At 35.0% G+C, this 15,448-nt stretch overlaps 3 protein-coding genes across 4 annotated transcripts; all 3 read right to left on the bottom strand.

Annotated features, from left to right (window-relative positions):
• Positions 1–200: 200 nt before the first annotated feature.
• LOC117909570 (autophagy-related protein 8C-like) lies at positions 201–3,946 on the bottom strand. 2 transcript variants are annotated; one of them, XM_034823629.1, is made up of 6 exons: positions 3,782–3,946; positions 3,645–3,698; positions 2,774–2,829; positions 2,621–2,673; positions 634–752; positions 201–553 (listed from the first exon to the last, which is right to left on the bottom strand). In XM_034823629.1, the coding sequence occupies exons 2-6, from the start codon at positions 3,679–3,681 to the stop codon at positions 504–506; spliced, it is 315 nt and encodes a 104-aa protein (XP_034679520.1). In that variant the 5' UTR covers positions 3,682–3,698; positions 3,782–3,946; the 3' UTR covers positions 201–503. The 2 variants fall into 2 exon arrangements, with proteins under 2 accessions (XP_034679520.1, XP_034679519.1); XM_034823628.1 differs by having other exon boundaries at positions 201–528; positions 3,782–3,933.
• A 971-nt stretch (positions 3,947–4,917) lies between these two features.
• LOC117908817 (CASP-like protein 2D1) lies at positions 4,918–6,877 on the bottom strand. The gene is made up of 3 exons (XM_034822589.1): positions 6,159–6,877; positions 5,965–6,076; positions 4,918–5,318 (listed from the first exon to the last, which is right to left on the bottom strand). Exons 1-3 carry the CDS (start codon positions 6,341–6,343, stop codon positions 5,055–5,057), a joined length of 561 nt encoding a protein of 186 aa, XP_034678480.1. The 5' UTR covers positions 6,344–6,877; the 3' UTR covers positions 4,918–5,054.
• A 183-nt stretch (positions 6,878–7,060) lies between these two features.
• LOC117908816 (probable beta-1,3-galactosyltransferase 2) lies at positions 7,061–14,102 on the bottom strand. Its single transcript, XM_034822588.1, has 11 exons — positions 13,710–14,102; positions 12,876–12,972; positions 12,672–12,736; positions 12,376–12,587; positions 12,220–12,283; positions 9,827–9,899; positions 9,561–9,681; positions 8,994–9,081; positions 8,785–8,910; positions 8,583–8,692; positions 7,061–7,642 (listed from the first exon to the last, which is right to left on the bottom strand). The coding sequence occupies exons 1-11, from the start codon at positions 13,820–13,822 to the stop codon at positions 7,494–7,496; spliced, it is 1,218 nt and encodes a 405-aa protein (XP_034678479.1). The 5' UTR covers positions 13,823–14,102; the 3' UTR covers positions 7,061–7,493.
• Positions 14,103–15,448: the final 1,346 nt, after the last annotated feature.

Here is a 15,448-nt window from a genome sequence, read left to right as displayed (position 1 = left end):
ACGGAAGCTGTTGTTTTCTTTAAGTAAAAGACAATCAATCACAATTTAGAATGGATGCGTCACAGTCGCAGAGGCAAGGACGTCACATATGAAAAACCAAAAGCCAGGCGTCACACAGAGCATGAAAAATCCACACAACACCCCTAAAAAAACCCGTGTCACATGAAACATGACAAATTCTGAAATTGTGCAACAGCAAGTATTCAACACCCAGATTGATTCACTATAATTGAAACCAAAGTAAGGAAACTGGAAAACATTTTCTGCATCAAATTGGATATATGTAACTCATAGATCCAAATTAAAAGAAAGGCCATAGTCAAAGAAGAGGCCACATTGAGAGGAGGCCCCACTAGGTAGGATATCATATTGCAGAGAATTTACAACTTTTCAGAAATCATGTTCTTATTTACATGGGTTCAGCTTGATTCCGTTAAAATGATCCAAATGTGTTTTCCCCACTGTAAGTCATGTAAAGGAAACCATCCTCATCTTTGTTTTCCTCATAGATGGCAGACATCATGGCAGCTGTGATAACACAAAATACAAATAACTGAATATAAATAATAAATAGTTACAGAAACTACATCATCGATATGCGTATTTGAATATTAAAAAGGAATTCTTTCTCACCAGTGGGTGGTAGAACATTCTTGACAAAAATGAAAATAGCCTTCTCAGCACTAAGCTTGATCCTCTTCCGGATCACATAAACAAACTGCCCAACAGTCAGATCAGCAGGAACCAGATATCTGCATTGATCATGAAGTAGGAACTCAGGATAATATTTGATAAAATCAGCTAAACAGGAATTTGCCATATAAGACAATAATCGAATGTGAAAACCTACTACCACAAATAAAAATAAAATAAAAACAAAACCAATCGTTGTAACTTCATGATAGCATGTGAAAAAACTGTTCTATTGTAAGAAACATGTTATTGTTGACTGTTTAATGATTTCCATCTTGAAACTTCTTGTAGATGAGGAAGCAGAGGACGCATAACTAGTGTGCTGTCATTTGCAGAGGATCACATGTTTCTCATACCTTTGGGCTGTCAAAAGAAGAGGCTTGTGTGTGATACAGGTGGTACTAAATGTTTTCTAACTTGGTAACAGGTAAACACAGCATCGATTACACCCTACAGAGGGTGGTATACATCAACCACCATTTCGTCACTATTAGGGAGCTTTGCTTGTTACATGTATTACATACCAGTTTCTTGAAGCTATGGTAGGCCCCATGTGTTGAATGCTACGAAAAAACTGTTCTATTGTAAGAAACATGTTATTGTTGACTGTTTAATGATTTCCATCTTGAAACTTCTTGTAGATGAGGAAGCAGAGGACGCATAACTAGTGTGCTGTCATTTGCAGAGGATCACATGTTTCTCATACCTTTGGGCTGTCAAAAGAAGAGGCTTGTGTGTGATACAGGTGGTACTAAATGTGTTCTAACTTGGTAACAGGTAAACACAGCATCGATTACACCCTACAGAGGGTGGTATACATCAACCACCATTTCGTCACTATTAGGGAGCTTTGCTTGTTACATGTATTACATACCAGTTTCTTGAAGCTATGGTAGGCCCCATGTGTTGAATGCTACGATGGATTAGTAGAGTTAAATTAACTACAATCTAAAGAACTAAGCCACCAAGAATAGATAAACATGTACTTTTTGGAGCAAAATAACAGATAATGTAATTTTTCAGTATAAAGGAAAAAAAAAATCCCTAGGATGCTCTTGAGGCCCAGCTCAAGTGGTAAGGGGTTGGGGTACAATCATAAGAGGTCCAGGTTTGAGGCCCAATGGGACCAAAAAAGCTTACTTATCAAAAAAGAGAGGGGGTGGGGGTGGGTGTGGGTGTGGGTGGAAGCAAATCCCAATGATAAAGCCAATATAAGAGGTAACAGAAGGAAAACAAGAACCCAGTTCCAAAGTTCAAACAGTACAATTTCCTAACCAACTAATTCTCCATCAGTGAAATTCCTAGTGAATTGAACCACAATGCTTTCTAGAATCAACTTATAATTCTGTTGTAGTGAACCAAAATAAATGACAGAGACCAGTAAAAACAAATAGTTCTCTAGAACTCATAATTTGGATTTGTAATAGTCATCTCCTCAAGGATCCAATTGAGCTCAAAAATAAAAATACAAATAAAAACAAAATTATGAGATAACAACTTTCAATTCAGGCAACAATTGACCTAAGCTGGATAGTATACATCTATTATGGCCTCCACAAAGAATAAGTCAATGTGAAACAAGTAAAATACAAGTAGATAAGTGGGAATTTACTTAGAAGCACAAAATAATCATGGCACTGATTTATATCATCGTGGTCACAAGTGATATATCCAATTCACAGCATTAACTGAAAACATAACAATGATAGTTCCCATTCTGCATGTCAACAGAAACTAACTCCAAGAACACACAAGACATGACAAAAGAATCTCAACCAAATATAAAATAATAAAGTTTTAAACATGATGGAAATTCAGGTAAGGAGAATAAACTTCATGAAATATGGATATAAAAAGCACAAATGATAATCAAGATGTTTGACTAACTTCTATTTATAAAAAATAAAAATAAAGATGTTTGACTAACTTCTTCTTGTCAATGTCAGGTATGTCACTTCTTTCAGCCTTCTCCACAATAACCTATATGGCACCAGAAATATAAAGAAAGACAACATTTAGACACACATAACATATGAGACGTCCAAAAACTTTCTTGATGTAAGAGACACAAGTTTCATACTGGTATTCTATCAGGATACTTCTCCCTGATGCGAGCAGCTTCTGCTTGCCTCCTTTCTGGCATATAAGGAAAAAAACCATTTAGAACAAATTACCAAATACATGCTGGAAGAAAAACATTTACCCATGAAACCCTCATGCAATAGCTGACAGAAATTCCACGATTAACATGCTATTCTAGACTAAATGAATGGGCATCCAATGAAAAAAATACATGCTCAAGTTTCCCAATTCTTGAACCACATATTAAAAGATCCAAGGTTTGAGGTCAACACTAGTGTGACTAATCCAGTTTTCTCTGTAAAACCTCAAAATTGCCAAAATCCCATATCATAAACATGAATTTAAAGCATCAACAACCCATAATACTTTACAAGATCAAATTTTCAAGATTTCTCTATATAAACAAGAATTTAAAGAATGCAATTGATCGCTTGCTTTCTCTACATTAACTTCAAATTACCAAAACTTGTATCATAAACCCATCATAAACATTTAAAAAGTTTTACAAGATTCAAGATTCAAGATTCAAGATTCAGGATACCTAAGACTGGAATTGATCACTGATTTTCTACACAAAACCTAAAAATCACCCATAACCATATCACAAACTCCACCAATAAACATAAAGTTCGATTAGTTACAAACTAATTTCAACCCTTTCCACCGTCAACCCATGAAAACGTAAAGATCATAAAGAAATTCGGTAAATCTCACACGTTACCACCCACCAAAACAACAGTCCAACAACATCTAACTATGATCACCCAACATCAGATCATAATCGCAAAAGAAAAAAAATAAAAAATAAAACCCACAAATAAAATACAAAAAAACATATATTTGAGTGGAGAGAGAGAAAGAGAGAGAACCGAGGGGGTGTTCCAATTTGAAGGAGCTTCTGGCCATGGAGTTGCGAAACGTCACTGCAATTTTGGTGAAAACAGAGCAAATTAGGGTTTCTGTTGCATAAGCAAAAGAAGTGATTGGGAAAAAAGAAAATATTTACCTGAGAAAATTGAAGAAAGAGAAAAAAAAACAACGAACTTGGAAATCTTTGATCTTGAGAGAAATCAGAAATGGGAATCAAGAGGATAAGGGTTTTCACGAGAATTTGGGACCCTCGTAATAAATGAGTTTGATCAATGAGTCAGTGAAGCTTGGTTGAGATCAAACGTAACGCCTGAAACGACGCCGTTTCCGCTCATAGTGCCATCTCATTGTTGGAATGAGTCATGGCCATAATCATTTCTTTTATAGATTATAATAAAATAAAAATAAAAAAGGATGTTTCTTCAAAGAGAAAATTTCTCTAAAAGTAATTATTTAATACAAGAAATAATTATCAAATTTTAGATATTAATGAATTATTTAATGATGGTAATAGATTTGTAATCAACTCACCATATGATAAAATGATGGGATAATATGACTTTATATTATCTTCCCAAAATATTAAATAACCATTTTTTCAATATGTCTCAAACTTTCCACTTTTCAAAATATTAGCAAAAAAATTATTTCAATATAAATTTATAAATTATATTTAGATTAAAAACTTATTTTTTTTAAAAAAAATTACCTTTAAGATATGTGATATATAAGTTTCTCTTAATTATATAGACTTATTTTAAAATTGTAAAAACCCGAGTTAGAGTGGATAATATATCTTACACCGTATAGTTGCATCATAGGAACATGAGATGGGTCAATTGTGTATATTAAAAAATAAAGTTGATCACACAATAATTTAATCTAAAACCCCAAAAAATTTATAAAATAAAGCTTAAAAGACCAATCAAGTAGTTAGGCAAGGGACATCAAGGCAAAGCTATCCACACTAGTGGACATGTCTATTATCATATATAATGTATCGGATGAGGATTGGGGCAAAGTCCACCTCGGAGGATTGTAGAGAAAGCAAAGGCACCGTCTTGGATAAATGTCCCACATGACATAGGGCATGGGACAAAAGAAAAAGAGGCCATATTGGCTGCTTTTGGGTGGTAGGTGAGGGGAGCAAAGCAAAAGGCCTCTAGGGTTTGTACACCAAGGTGGGCTGCACTTTTTGGACAAAGGGTTCTTGGCCTGCATCAATATGGACAAATTGGACAATTTACCCTTAATTTTATAAATACTTTAATATAGTGGGGAACTTGGGAGAGCTTATTATTTTCATTTTTGATATTATACAGAGTTCATTGAAAGAAATATTACATAAACTCATCATCATCATCATATTGTTTTTTTGAAGTACCCAAAAAAAATACCCATTTGAGAAGTCATGAAGCCCTTTCTTCTTCCAACTCTTTGGAGGAAACAGGGGGCTCAAACATGCTGAAAACCCTATAGGCTGAGATCACAGCTAAAACAAGGAAGCAGCACAGAGCCAATGCATGAAGAGCCAGAGCCAAATTGACCCTACTGCAAAACCTCCCATATGAACTGCAGGCCTCACTCCATGACACACCCCTGTCACCTTTGTAAGCTAAATACAGTATCTCCAACACTGCAGCCCCTGATGTGACCATTAAGTAAGCCATAATCTGCTCCAAAAAAACCCAAAAACAAAAGAAGATTAGCTTTCTCAACTGAAACTGTAACTCAAATTGTGTCTGTCTTTCCCTCTCATGTGATGTAGGGCAGATTAGTGAGTTTCAACCAGAAAATCATAAAACACATCTATATAATCCAAGAAACAAAATGGGGAAATTCCCAAAGGCATCGTTATTTGAAGTTTTGAACCACTCTAGAAGGCCAGACCATGTGATGGTGGGACAGATTGATAGGGCCCAACAAGAAACTCACAGGCGTATACAGAAGAAGCCAAAAGCCAAGATAGGGGAATTCTCAAAAGCAAAAGGGTATTGGGAACTTTTGATGACTAGGGAAAGACCACAAAGTCCTTTCCAAAATTGGCTTCTTTCCTGAAACTTCACCCACACCGTTGTTTCACTTAAAATAATTAATTTGATTACAAATTCAAAATGGTTTCTCAAACCTTTTGTAATTTGATGATTTGTGTTTACAATGGACAATAAGAATTCCTTTTTTTAAATAAATTAAAAAAAAAAAAAACACCCACTTCTGGACGTTAAAATGGAGAAAAAGAACCCAAAAGATTCAGTAGTTCTAGAAGAGTTTTTGTCATAAATGAGAATACCCAGAAAGGGATTGAAGGTCAGAATAAACCTGGTCCGAGACAAAGAAGAGCCATGCTTTATTAACTAAGCATCTGACCCATGAAGCAACAACAGCAACAAGAGCATAACCAGCAGAAACCCCACTGATACAAACCATGTACCTGCAATAATAAATTCATTCATCTGCCTGAATCAAACAGCCTTCGGAGAATTGTGAGAGCATGAAAACTGAATGTTTCTTACTTGAGCCCGGTGAGATTGCTGAACTCTAGCTTCCCATAGATGCTAGTATCCTGTTGGTTGGTTACAGTAAGCCATATGGTAGCAACACTGAGAGGGATCACACAGAGTCTGAGAGAACAATCTATGAGTTTTAGGGTTGGGATGTGGGCACTGGAGATGGGTGCAGTTTCAGCAAGATTACTCATCTTTGGAAGCAGAGAAAAACCCACTCAGGTCAAGAACCGAGGCTCAACGAAGAGGAGAGGGAAAGAGGAAACGAGAATGTAGGTGAATTGAAATGGGGTTGAGGGGAAATCCATGGAATCTTCTTGGTGGGAAGAGTGAGAAGCAGTGGGTTGGCTTTTTCAGTGTGGAAATCATGCGGGGGGGTTCACTTGTTTTGGTATTGCCTAGTGGGACTTGTATGATTGATTCCACATGGCTCACAGGGATCTTTTTGGCCTATTCAAAGTCTGGTTTTGATTTCTCCGTTTCAAAAGCATCACAACTTTACATTATTACTTTCGAGATGAACTTCTTGATACGAATGAGGTCGCAGTAGAGTTGGTAGACTTCCTTCCCGTGACAAAAAAGTGTTCACCAACCTCATCTCCTGAAAAAATTATTTGAAATGGAACCCCATACTTTCCTGAGATTTCCCATTTTCTTATAGAAGGTCTTGGCCTGAAAGCAATTCAGTTTGGGTTTTTCTACTCAGAGCTACAAACCAACAATGGAGATATGAGAATCTGTCAGTGTAACAGAGTAGCCTGAGATGTAACTAATACTCTTCATACAATTAGACTGAGTTGGCTCACCCCAAATTCAAGTTTTTATACTAAGAGCGAGTTGACTGGGTAATTACATACATACATTACAAGGCGTAGATTTGTATAGTGAAGCTTCGGCTTCAAGAAAAGAGATCATCAAAAGATGGAATCTTCATCATCATCTTACCAGAAATCATGAAAAGGAGATAGAAACCGTCAATTCAATACAAAATTCACTAATTTATGGAGCATAAGGCAGCAAATGCTTGCCCAAATATAGGCACTCATTATGGAGTTTTCTGTAGCCATGCCATGGTAGACTTTACAGCATGGTCCCCCAAAGCGTTTAAAGAATGGCTGGTTATAGTCACTTGCATCTCTTTTGGATTCCTTTAAGGGTCTTCCTCCTCTGCTAAAATGGAGCAGAATCCCAGAAATAAGACCCTTCCCCCCAACACTCCCCTCTCTCCCACCGAACTTCGTCTCTATATTTTATATATTACATACATTTCTCTATATCCAGATTCATAAAGCAGACTCATGCCATCTGCTTGCCTCCTCCTGAGGTTGGAAGAGTTATCGTTTGTCAGAAGACTGCACTCCACACAGCATTCTCACCTTCCCCGCACCGCCGGTGAACCTCCCTGATCCTCTCAGAAGATCTGCAAATCCCGCTGCAGCTCCAGTCAAATGAAGCAACACAGATGTTGCCTGCCTGAGCTTTCCACTCACAATCTGCGGTAAAATTGGCATCCCAAAATTTTTAGTTGAACAATGTCATCGGCAGATGATACTCCCTCCTACCAAAGCATCACCTTTTTTTCCTACTTAATTATTATTTTTTCTCTCTATTTTGTTTCATTTATTTGCTAAGAAAACAACATGGTTGTGACTGTACCATACACCTGGTACAAGCACCTAAAACACAATCAATCCAAGTTATAATTTGATATGTACTGACTCCACAAGATCTTAGGTTATTACTCATAGGAATATATGAGCCCAATCATCAAGGAAAATTAACTTTTGGTCTTGAAAATGTCTGAAATTTGATCTGGGGAACCAGGGTGGAATCCCATGATTAAAGTTTGATTCTTGGGCAAAGGTTGATCTTTGGCTCTCTTGATGACAGAGAAGCCTATGCCAGGTATCACCAGAAAAATCATTAATAGGACTATCAGTAGAGGAGTTGTGAATCCCTGGTAGCATGATCCCACAAGGGATTCACTGGGCAAGAGATTAACTTGACCATATGAACCTAACTATCAATTCTATGAGTTCAGTTCTGCCTGTGTTCCAATATGGCAACATCTGATTAAACTTTCGGAAAGAAGTGTATCAGATCATTGTTGCTTTCCATCTTGATTACCAGCATAACTACATTATCCTAGGGTTTTCTTGTTTAAAATTCATTGCAAATTGTCAATCCTCTTCCAATCATAGTGAACCACATCATGATAGATAATCTGCTGCTCTTACTTCATAGATAGTGAAGGGAAACCTTAGTGATTACATGTTCTACCTTTTTAGAGAGCAGAACAGCTCCATTAATGTGATATGACACTATGATTGTGACTGATTGGTAATTTTAACCAACACCACAACAACTAAAGAGGGGCTAAAACCAGGATTCATAGCTCTACAGAGACTATAAACTAGTCCGTTATAACATTACCTGGTGGGGTACCGCAACACAGTCGCCGGTCATCAATATGCTCAGCGTCCAACCCAATAAACCAAGATCCCAATGAAACATCCTCATTAGCATACTTGTGAAGCACATGCCTAGATAACCATTATGAGAGTACCAAGTCAGGGCAGAAAATTTTGGCATGATAATTAGTCACTTTTTCTAAAAACGGCATTTGGAAACTTACTGGTTAATTGATATATAAGTAGCCAAATCTTTTGAAATAGCATATAGCTGCCCAGTAGCATGACGGAAATACTTGTTACCCTCCTCACCAAATTTCCAGTATTCAGGTTCATGGTATCTGACTCCCCTGTTCATAAGGGAAAAACAGAAACATTTTAGAATCTCTTGAAATCTATCTGAAAGATGAAGAATTATAAGAATGTGTCTTACTTTTGAGCTAGAACAGGTCCAGATTTCATGCATCCAATGTAAATCCTAGGTTTTGAACGGTGCCTCGCTAAAGTTGCTCCCAGTGTTGCTGCAGCAATGTAAAAGATGAACCCCATATGAAAAGGATAAAGGAAGTAATAGCATTCATTTCTACATGGATACATATGATACTTTCAAGAGTAAGAATCACCAAGAATCAGATCAAACCCAATATGACAGCAAGGCTTTAGAAACTTTCTATACAGAATTATGATTAAAATAGTAGCTTAAGAAAAATGATTTACATAAGGCCATTTCTAAACTATGAGAACATAATTTCAAGCATAACTACAGTGTTCACATCCCATATCAATTGTCAGACGGACATCTTTATATAAATGTTTAGACTTCCTTTTTACCAATGCCAAGTTCATAAAAACAATTTTAGGTTACAAAATTTGAATGCTGATCCTCTCCTACTCAAAGAGTCTTACTAAAATATGGAAGAAAATACTGAGAAAATAATTTAAAATGATGCTATATACGCAACAAGCAAGGGGGAAGATTAGTCAATAACTGCATCTTTACCTATATTTACATGGACATCATCATCTACTTTGACATAGAAATCTGCATCCCACATAGCAACAGCAGTGGCAAAGTATGCCTTCGTCTTTGCTGACAATTCAAGGTACCCCTCTACATGTTCCTGCTCTCATTGTAGTATAAAAGCAGGTCAGTCACTCTTCCGATCAACAAAGTGAAGGAGACACAGAATCCATGTAAGGATGTGTGTTGTGTATACTAGAGTATTAAGAGAAACAGACGAAGAGGAACAAATACAAAAGCACTACCAGCCTTAAAAAGTCACCATGCCTTCTGTCCTCTGCTTCAATAGCTCTATCAAGAATGCCCCCTGATGTAGCACTTTATACAGAATAGAGAATCAGAAACAATAAATGTGAAGATTATATTCCACTGTAATCATCATAACTTGCAAACAATATAATAAGACAGTACAGATGTAGACAACAGAAGATGGATAATTTTAGTGTCTGTGCAACTTAATAAATTGTCTTTGATACCCAATCAAACTACAAAAATAAAAATAAAAATAGAATAGAGAGAGAGAGAGAGGAAGAGTTTCAAAACCAGGAGGAATGATAATATTTTGCTAGAAGTACAGGAAAATGTTTATTCAGGTGTGTGTATAACCAGCAATTTGTAGTTAGAAGTTTCTTGTTTCTTGCTCCATCCAAAGCTGAGTAAGCTGTTAGATTGCCACATGGGTGATTCCCATGCAACATATGACATGTAAGAGCACCTCCAAGAAAACAGATTATCTCTGTTCTCCATCACTCTTACTCCATTTGGTTTCAGACAACTTTCAGTTAATCACTAATACAAGAAAGAAAATCTTTAAATTCAGGTGTCGTGGTATCATGCCAACTTACTCCTTATTTTTCATGCTGTTCGTGTTTGAAAGCTTGGAATGACATGAGATGCAAAATGTGAAAATGTTCCTCCTAATTAAAGGAAAGCACTATCATATTTGCCAGGGTTGGGAAGCATCCACAAAATTAATTTAGTATTGAAATGTCAGTGTTTTTTCCTTTCAGGTTTGTTCTATTAAGGAATTTCCTAGGTTTTCAAAAATGCATGCAGCTTATTGTTTTAACTGCATATGGAAATGGGAAAGCACTATCATATGGAAATGGGAATTGACAGCATAGATTTTAATAGAGGATGCAGCCATTTATATTATTACATGTAACAACTAGAGTTGAGACTTTTCAGCTCACCTTCCATATATCCCTTATAAACTTTCGCTTCTTTCTTATACTAGATTCTTTGCGGCTTACAGAACAAGTAAGCTTGTTTTTGAAATTGAGAACTCTCACACAATGAATCAGCCTATAGTGATACAGTGGTAGTATTCAAAACAGTACTAAGCATCTCTGAATTTGTTAGAGGATCACTTATCAACTCTTTTTTAAGGTAATTGTAATTCAAAATCTCAAGTAAAACATCCGCCATACCTTGCCTAAAGGTCACCTTGTGATTACACTTTCATTTCATACTGCCAGAAATACTAAAAAAGCCATCAGATCCCTAAGATCATACCTCAACATATACAGCCAGCCATGTTTAGTTTATTCTATAGATTATAAAATTTAAACACATCCACATTAACTCTGCATGTTGTATGAAAGTGATGGTCCAGTTTGGAAAAGTTTTCAATGATACATACAACAATTTTAAAAAAACAAATAAAAATTCTTAGCTCTCTTAGGTAGCCGAGCCGACTTTTTGTGTCAACTGACTAGGGATTCTAAGGTTATAAGATAAGACAGACTGTGCTTTTCAATAGCCAATATGACTCCTTAGGAGTATTGAAAATTTGAAATGGCAAGCTCTGAGGCAAGACGACACATACAACCAATGGGTTTCAGCTGAACACACAGATATGCCCAATTATTAGCGCATTGACTTCATAAGCACAAAAATGAGGTTATAGATGTTTCCATCACATATCAGTTCTGAATTAACTGAAACGCATTCAGAAGTTTTTATCTATAATACAATAGATAAAGATGTGAAACAAAGATTTAAGGAGGAAAAAAAAATTATGTTCTTTCAGCATCCATAATGGGGAAAAGACATTTAGATGTCCCCCTAAAAGGCATGTTCAAAGGAGATTTTGATAATGCCATCAAAGGTAAAGGAGAAAAGTTCCTAAATGGGTTTCTAACATGATGAGTATCATCCCTTCTAACATGATGAGTATCATCCCTTCTATCATGATGAGTATCATCCCTTCTATCACGTACACTTGAAGGCAAACAAGTTACTATATTCAGTAGCCATAAAAGATGAAGCACCACTTGGGGTAGTAGGCCCCTAAATTAATAATTAATACTCATTAGTAGCTTTTTCTTTTTCTGATCAGAATATTCATTAGTAACTTTCTCAACTTCTTTTTGCCAACAAACTCCTTATTTTACAAACATATCACTGAAGAAGTATTCTACCATTAATGTCTGGACTGCATCAATGGCATAACCAAGATGACAGTGATAAGATAAATGAGAATTTCTGTAATCCTTTTAAGGCAAAGGCTACAAATTCCATCAAATCGTAAAAGAAACAAATATAAAATGACAAAAAGAGAAAATATTTGAATTCAAGTTAACTATCCTATAAAATGACAAAAAGGGAGAATATTTGATTCAAATTAACTACCCACCTGTGACCTATTACAAAGCGAACTATGATGCCCTTCTCTTCCTCAAGCTTCTTTCTTTTATCACCTAATTTTCATAAAGAAAAAGATTGTCATAAATTAGTTTCACAAACAGGGGAAAAAAAAATAGTGGAAAGAGTATAGGATCAATTCATGAACCTTGTGGCATCCAAGTAGCGCGAACTGAATCTCTCCGCTTTCTACTACTAAAAGCAGTATTGATGCCAATAACCATTAAATATTTTCTTCTCCCACTTGATTTAGTAATTGGTAAATCTTCTACTATGGGAGATCCATTAAGTATAGACTCCTGTGCAGCTCTTGCAGCTGCTAATTCCATCTCCAAATTTGAAATTGTTTTATCCAGCGTTCTGCATTTATAATTACAGTCATGTGTTCGCATTCCATTAAACTCTAGTGAGCTCCAAACACAACAAGCTCTAGTAATAGCTTACTGTATAGCATAATGAGTCCTTGAAACTTCCCCTAGAATGTCCTTGGATTTATGCTTTACATCCTTCTGAAATCAAAAGCAAGAGCACAAAAATTAAATAAGTAACAATAAAGCATTATACCTAAAATATCATATATTTGCCTATTATGTCATTATCAGTGATGTCCCCATAAAATGTCCCAGGAACTTGGACACTGATACTCACAGTAGTTGGCGCACAACCTTCTGAAACCAACTTCAGTTCTTCATCTTCAGTCCTTGTTGTCCTTGATATACCCTTAGCTTCAGGCATTGTCCACATTCTATTACCAACATGTTGTGATTAATATAACATGTCTTATACAAAGAATTCAATGTCTTAACATATAACTCTTATATTTGTCACATCTTACAAAGATACAAACAAAAAGCATAATAAAGATAAAGTGCAGGCAAACAAACAACAATGAAGGACGTTGATCAAGAGGAAAAACATACAAGAATCAGGAAGTTGTACAACCAATCAAAACTTAATCCCAATAATCAAATTACAAAGGCTAAAATATAAAAAAAAATTAAAATGATATATCAATAATTGAGCTGCTTTCAACTTGGATCCAACCTTGTCAGAAACTGTAGCATCCAAATTCAAGCACTATATCGGCAATCACTTATATTTGAATCCCTAGCATGAAAGTCAGATCCGTCCCAATCTTTTTCAACTACATAAATTGCACCGACTGCCATAACCAAAGCGTTAACATGACGAAATTGGAGTCACTCTGTACCATCATCACAGCAATAAAATTCCCTAAAAACTGGTGTCCAGATATCAATTGGGCACATGATTCGGAAGAATCATCAATACCCATTTCAGAAAACCCATAAACGATAAAGAACTTCAATAAATTCAGACTACAGAACCACAAGATTGACAAAACAACACCCACCCAATTCATCAAATTACACACATTGGCATATCAGTCCAAAACAAAATGCAACAAAGAACAGCTGAAAACTGAAATTTCATTCGAAGACAAATCTTGGATTAGAAAAACACCTGTCAGAGAAGAGCATCCCAGCACAAAAACAACCAATACAGAACAGAAGAGTCCATTTCCTGGACACAACGCTCTTTGAACTTGGCTCTATTCCTCTGCTCTTCCAAGACATTGTGCACTTATTCTCTTTTTCCACCAACCAACAGCTGAATTCAAGCAAAACCCAGTTGGATTCCAGAGTCAACTAACTCGGTCAGAAAACACAGAAACAGATCCAGAGCACCGTGAGGTACAAAGCTCCACACCAACCCAATTGGCTTGCAGAGGAGAGGGAGAGAGAAAGAGAGATCAGAACAGAGGATATAAAAAAAAAAGGCCAACCTTTTTTGGGTTACCTTTTGATTATAATCCTCTCTATGATTCTCTCCTCCCTCTTAAACTCTCTCACTTTATCTCTCTAAAAGTCTCCCTCGCAAGCGGCTGGTGCAGCGCGTAGAATTGAGCAAACTCAGAGTTTTAAATTACTGAAGTGCCCTCGGTAACCTTCAGTATTTAATGACGTTGTACTAGCTTTTGGGTGGACATCAATGCCCTTCTTCAGTTTTCGTCTGTAGCAATAAATAATTTTTTTTATTTTTCCTTCTTTTATGAAAATTACATGGCAAATCCATCTCCATAGAAAACAATTCTAAAAATTATTTCTAAATAATATAACCAAATCACCTTATTTAGTTGAAATTTTGAAATTAAGATTATATTATTTTCTTACCGAAATATTAGGGGTGGTAATTAATGTTGATGAATCATGGTGTTAAAATTTAGGTATTATAATTCAACTCAAATCCAACATAAATAATAATTATGTTAAAAACATAAACTTAGCACTTAATTATAAACTCATTTAATAATCAAGTCCTCATATTTAATAGTCGAAATAAATTAGGTATTATATATATCTATATATTTAATATTTCAACTGAATATGTTTATGACCTATTTATTTAAAAATAAATTTAAAATTCAAATCAAATTCGTGTTATATATATTGACCCAAAAATTATTTATTTATTAAATAAGTTATGTAAGTGGATACGAATTTGACTTAAATTCATTTATACTTTACTCAGATCAACAAAAAACTTGTTAGGATAATGTTGTATTGACAAATTGTATCAAACCTTAGCACTCATATGAATATCTATCTAATAACTTAAGCACATAACACGACCACTTTTGTTTTATATCTAGAAATTATAATTTAAAAATAATTTTCTTTTTTGATATTGAAAAATATAATCTCTCTCCTTTTTTTTTTTCAAGAGGTGCCTAATTCATAAATGGAATTGAACTATAAAGTGATTAAATTAATGCAAATAAAAGACTTTAGATGATATTTCTTTTTCCAAATTAATTGTATTTGACATATTTTTAAAATTGAACTAATTCATGTGTTTTGACTTTAAACAAAATTAACTATAATTATATTTGATAATTAAGGGTTTCTTTTGCAACTCATCTCCGAGAACAATTTTCTATCCTTTAAAACAAAAAACGAAAATAAAAAACATTTTTTGTAATAAAAAAATTATTTTTTATTATAAAATACAAAAATATCTTTCAGTTATTTTCATTTATTTTTTAAGGATTGTTTTAAAAAATAATCATATAAATATGTAAAATGATTAGATATACAAATTATTTTTAAAACATATTTAAAAATTTTAAAACTATTTTCAAAAAATAATTACCAATCATCTTCTCAACTTTTTTCAAACTAAATATTATGTATTTATTGTCC

Source organism: Vitis riparia, chromosome 19, assembly GCF_004353265.1.
Source record: "Vitis riparia cultivar Riparia Gloire de Montpellier isolate 1030 chromosome 19, EGFV_Vit.rip_1.0, whole genome shotgun sequence".
NCBI classification, from domain to species: Eukaryota; Viridiplantae; Streptophyta; class Magnoliopsida; order Vitales; family Vitaceae; genus Vitis; species Vitis riparia.
This window is presented reverse-complemented; position numbering and strand designations above follow the sequence as displayed.

Bases quoted from the DNA above. Each gene is read 5' to 3' on its own strand.
- LOC117909570 (XM_034823628.1), bottom strand. From the start codon at position 3,681: ATGGCCAGAAGCTCCTTCAAATTGGAACACCCCCTCG. The intron at 2,830-3,644 runs GTTCTCTCTCTT...CTTATATGCCAG, and splicing joins CAAATTGGAACACCCCCTCG to AAAGGAGGCAAGCAGAAGCT. The intron at 2,674-2,773 runs GTATGAAACTTG...GGTGCCATATAG, and splicing joins AGTATCCTGATAGAATACCA to GTTATTGTGGAGAAGGCTGA.
- LOC117908817 (XM_034822589.1), bottom strand. From the start codon at position 6,343: ATGAGTAATCTTGCTGAAACTGCACCCATCTCCAGTGCCCACATCCCA. The intron at 6,077-6,158 runs GTAAGAAACATT...TTATTATTGCAG, and splicing joins AGCAATCTCACCGGGCTCAA to GTACATGGTTTGTATCAGTG. The intron at 5,319-5,964 runs GTTTATTCTGAC...TTTTTGGAGCAG, and splicing joins TCTTCTTTGTCTCGGACCAG to ATTATGGCTTACTTAATGGT.
- LOC117908816 (XM_034822588.1), bottom strand. From the start codon at position 13,822: ATGTCTTGGAAGAGCAGAGGAATAGAGCCAAGTTCAAAGAGCGTTGTG. The intron at 12,973-13,709 runs GTGTTTTTCTAA...TGTTGGTAATAG, and splicing joins GGGATGCTCTTCTCTGACAG to AATGTGGACAATGCCTGAAG. The intron at 12,737-12,875 runs GTGAGTATCAGT...TTTTGATTTCAG, and splicing joins AAGGTTGTGCGCCAACTACT to AAGGATGTAAAGCATAAATC.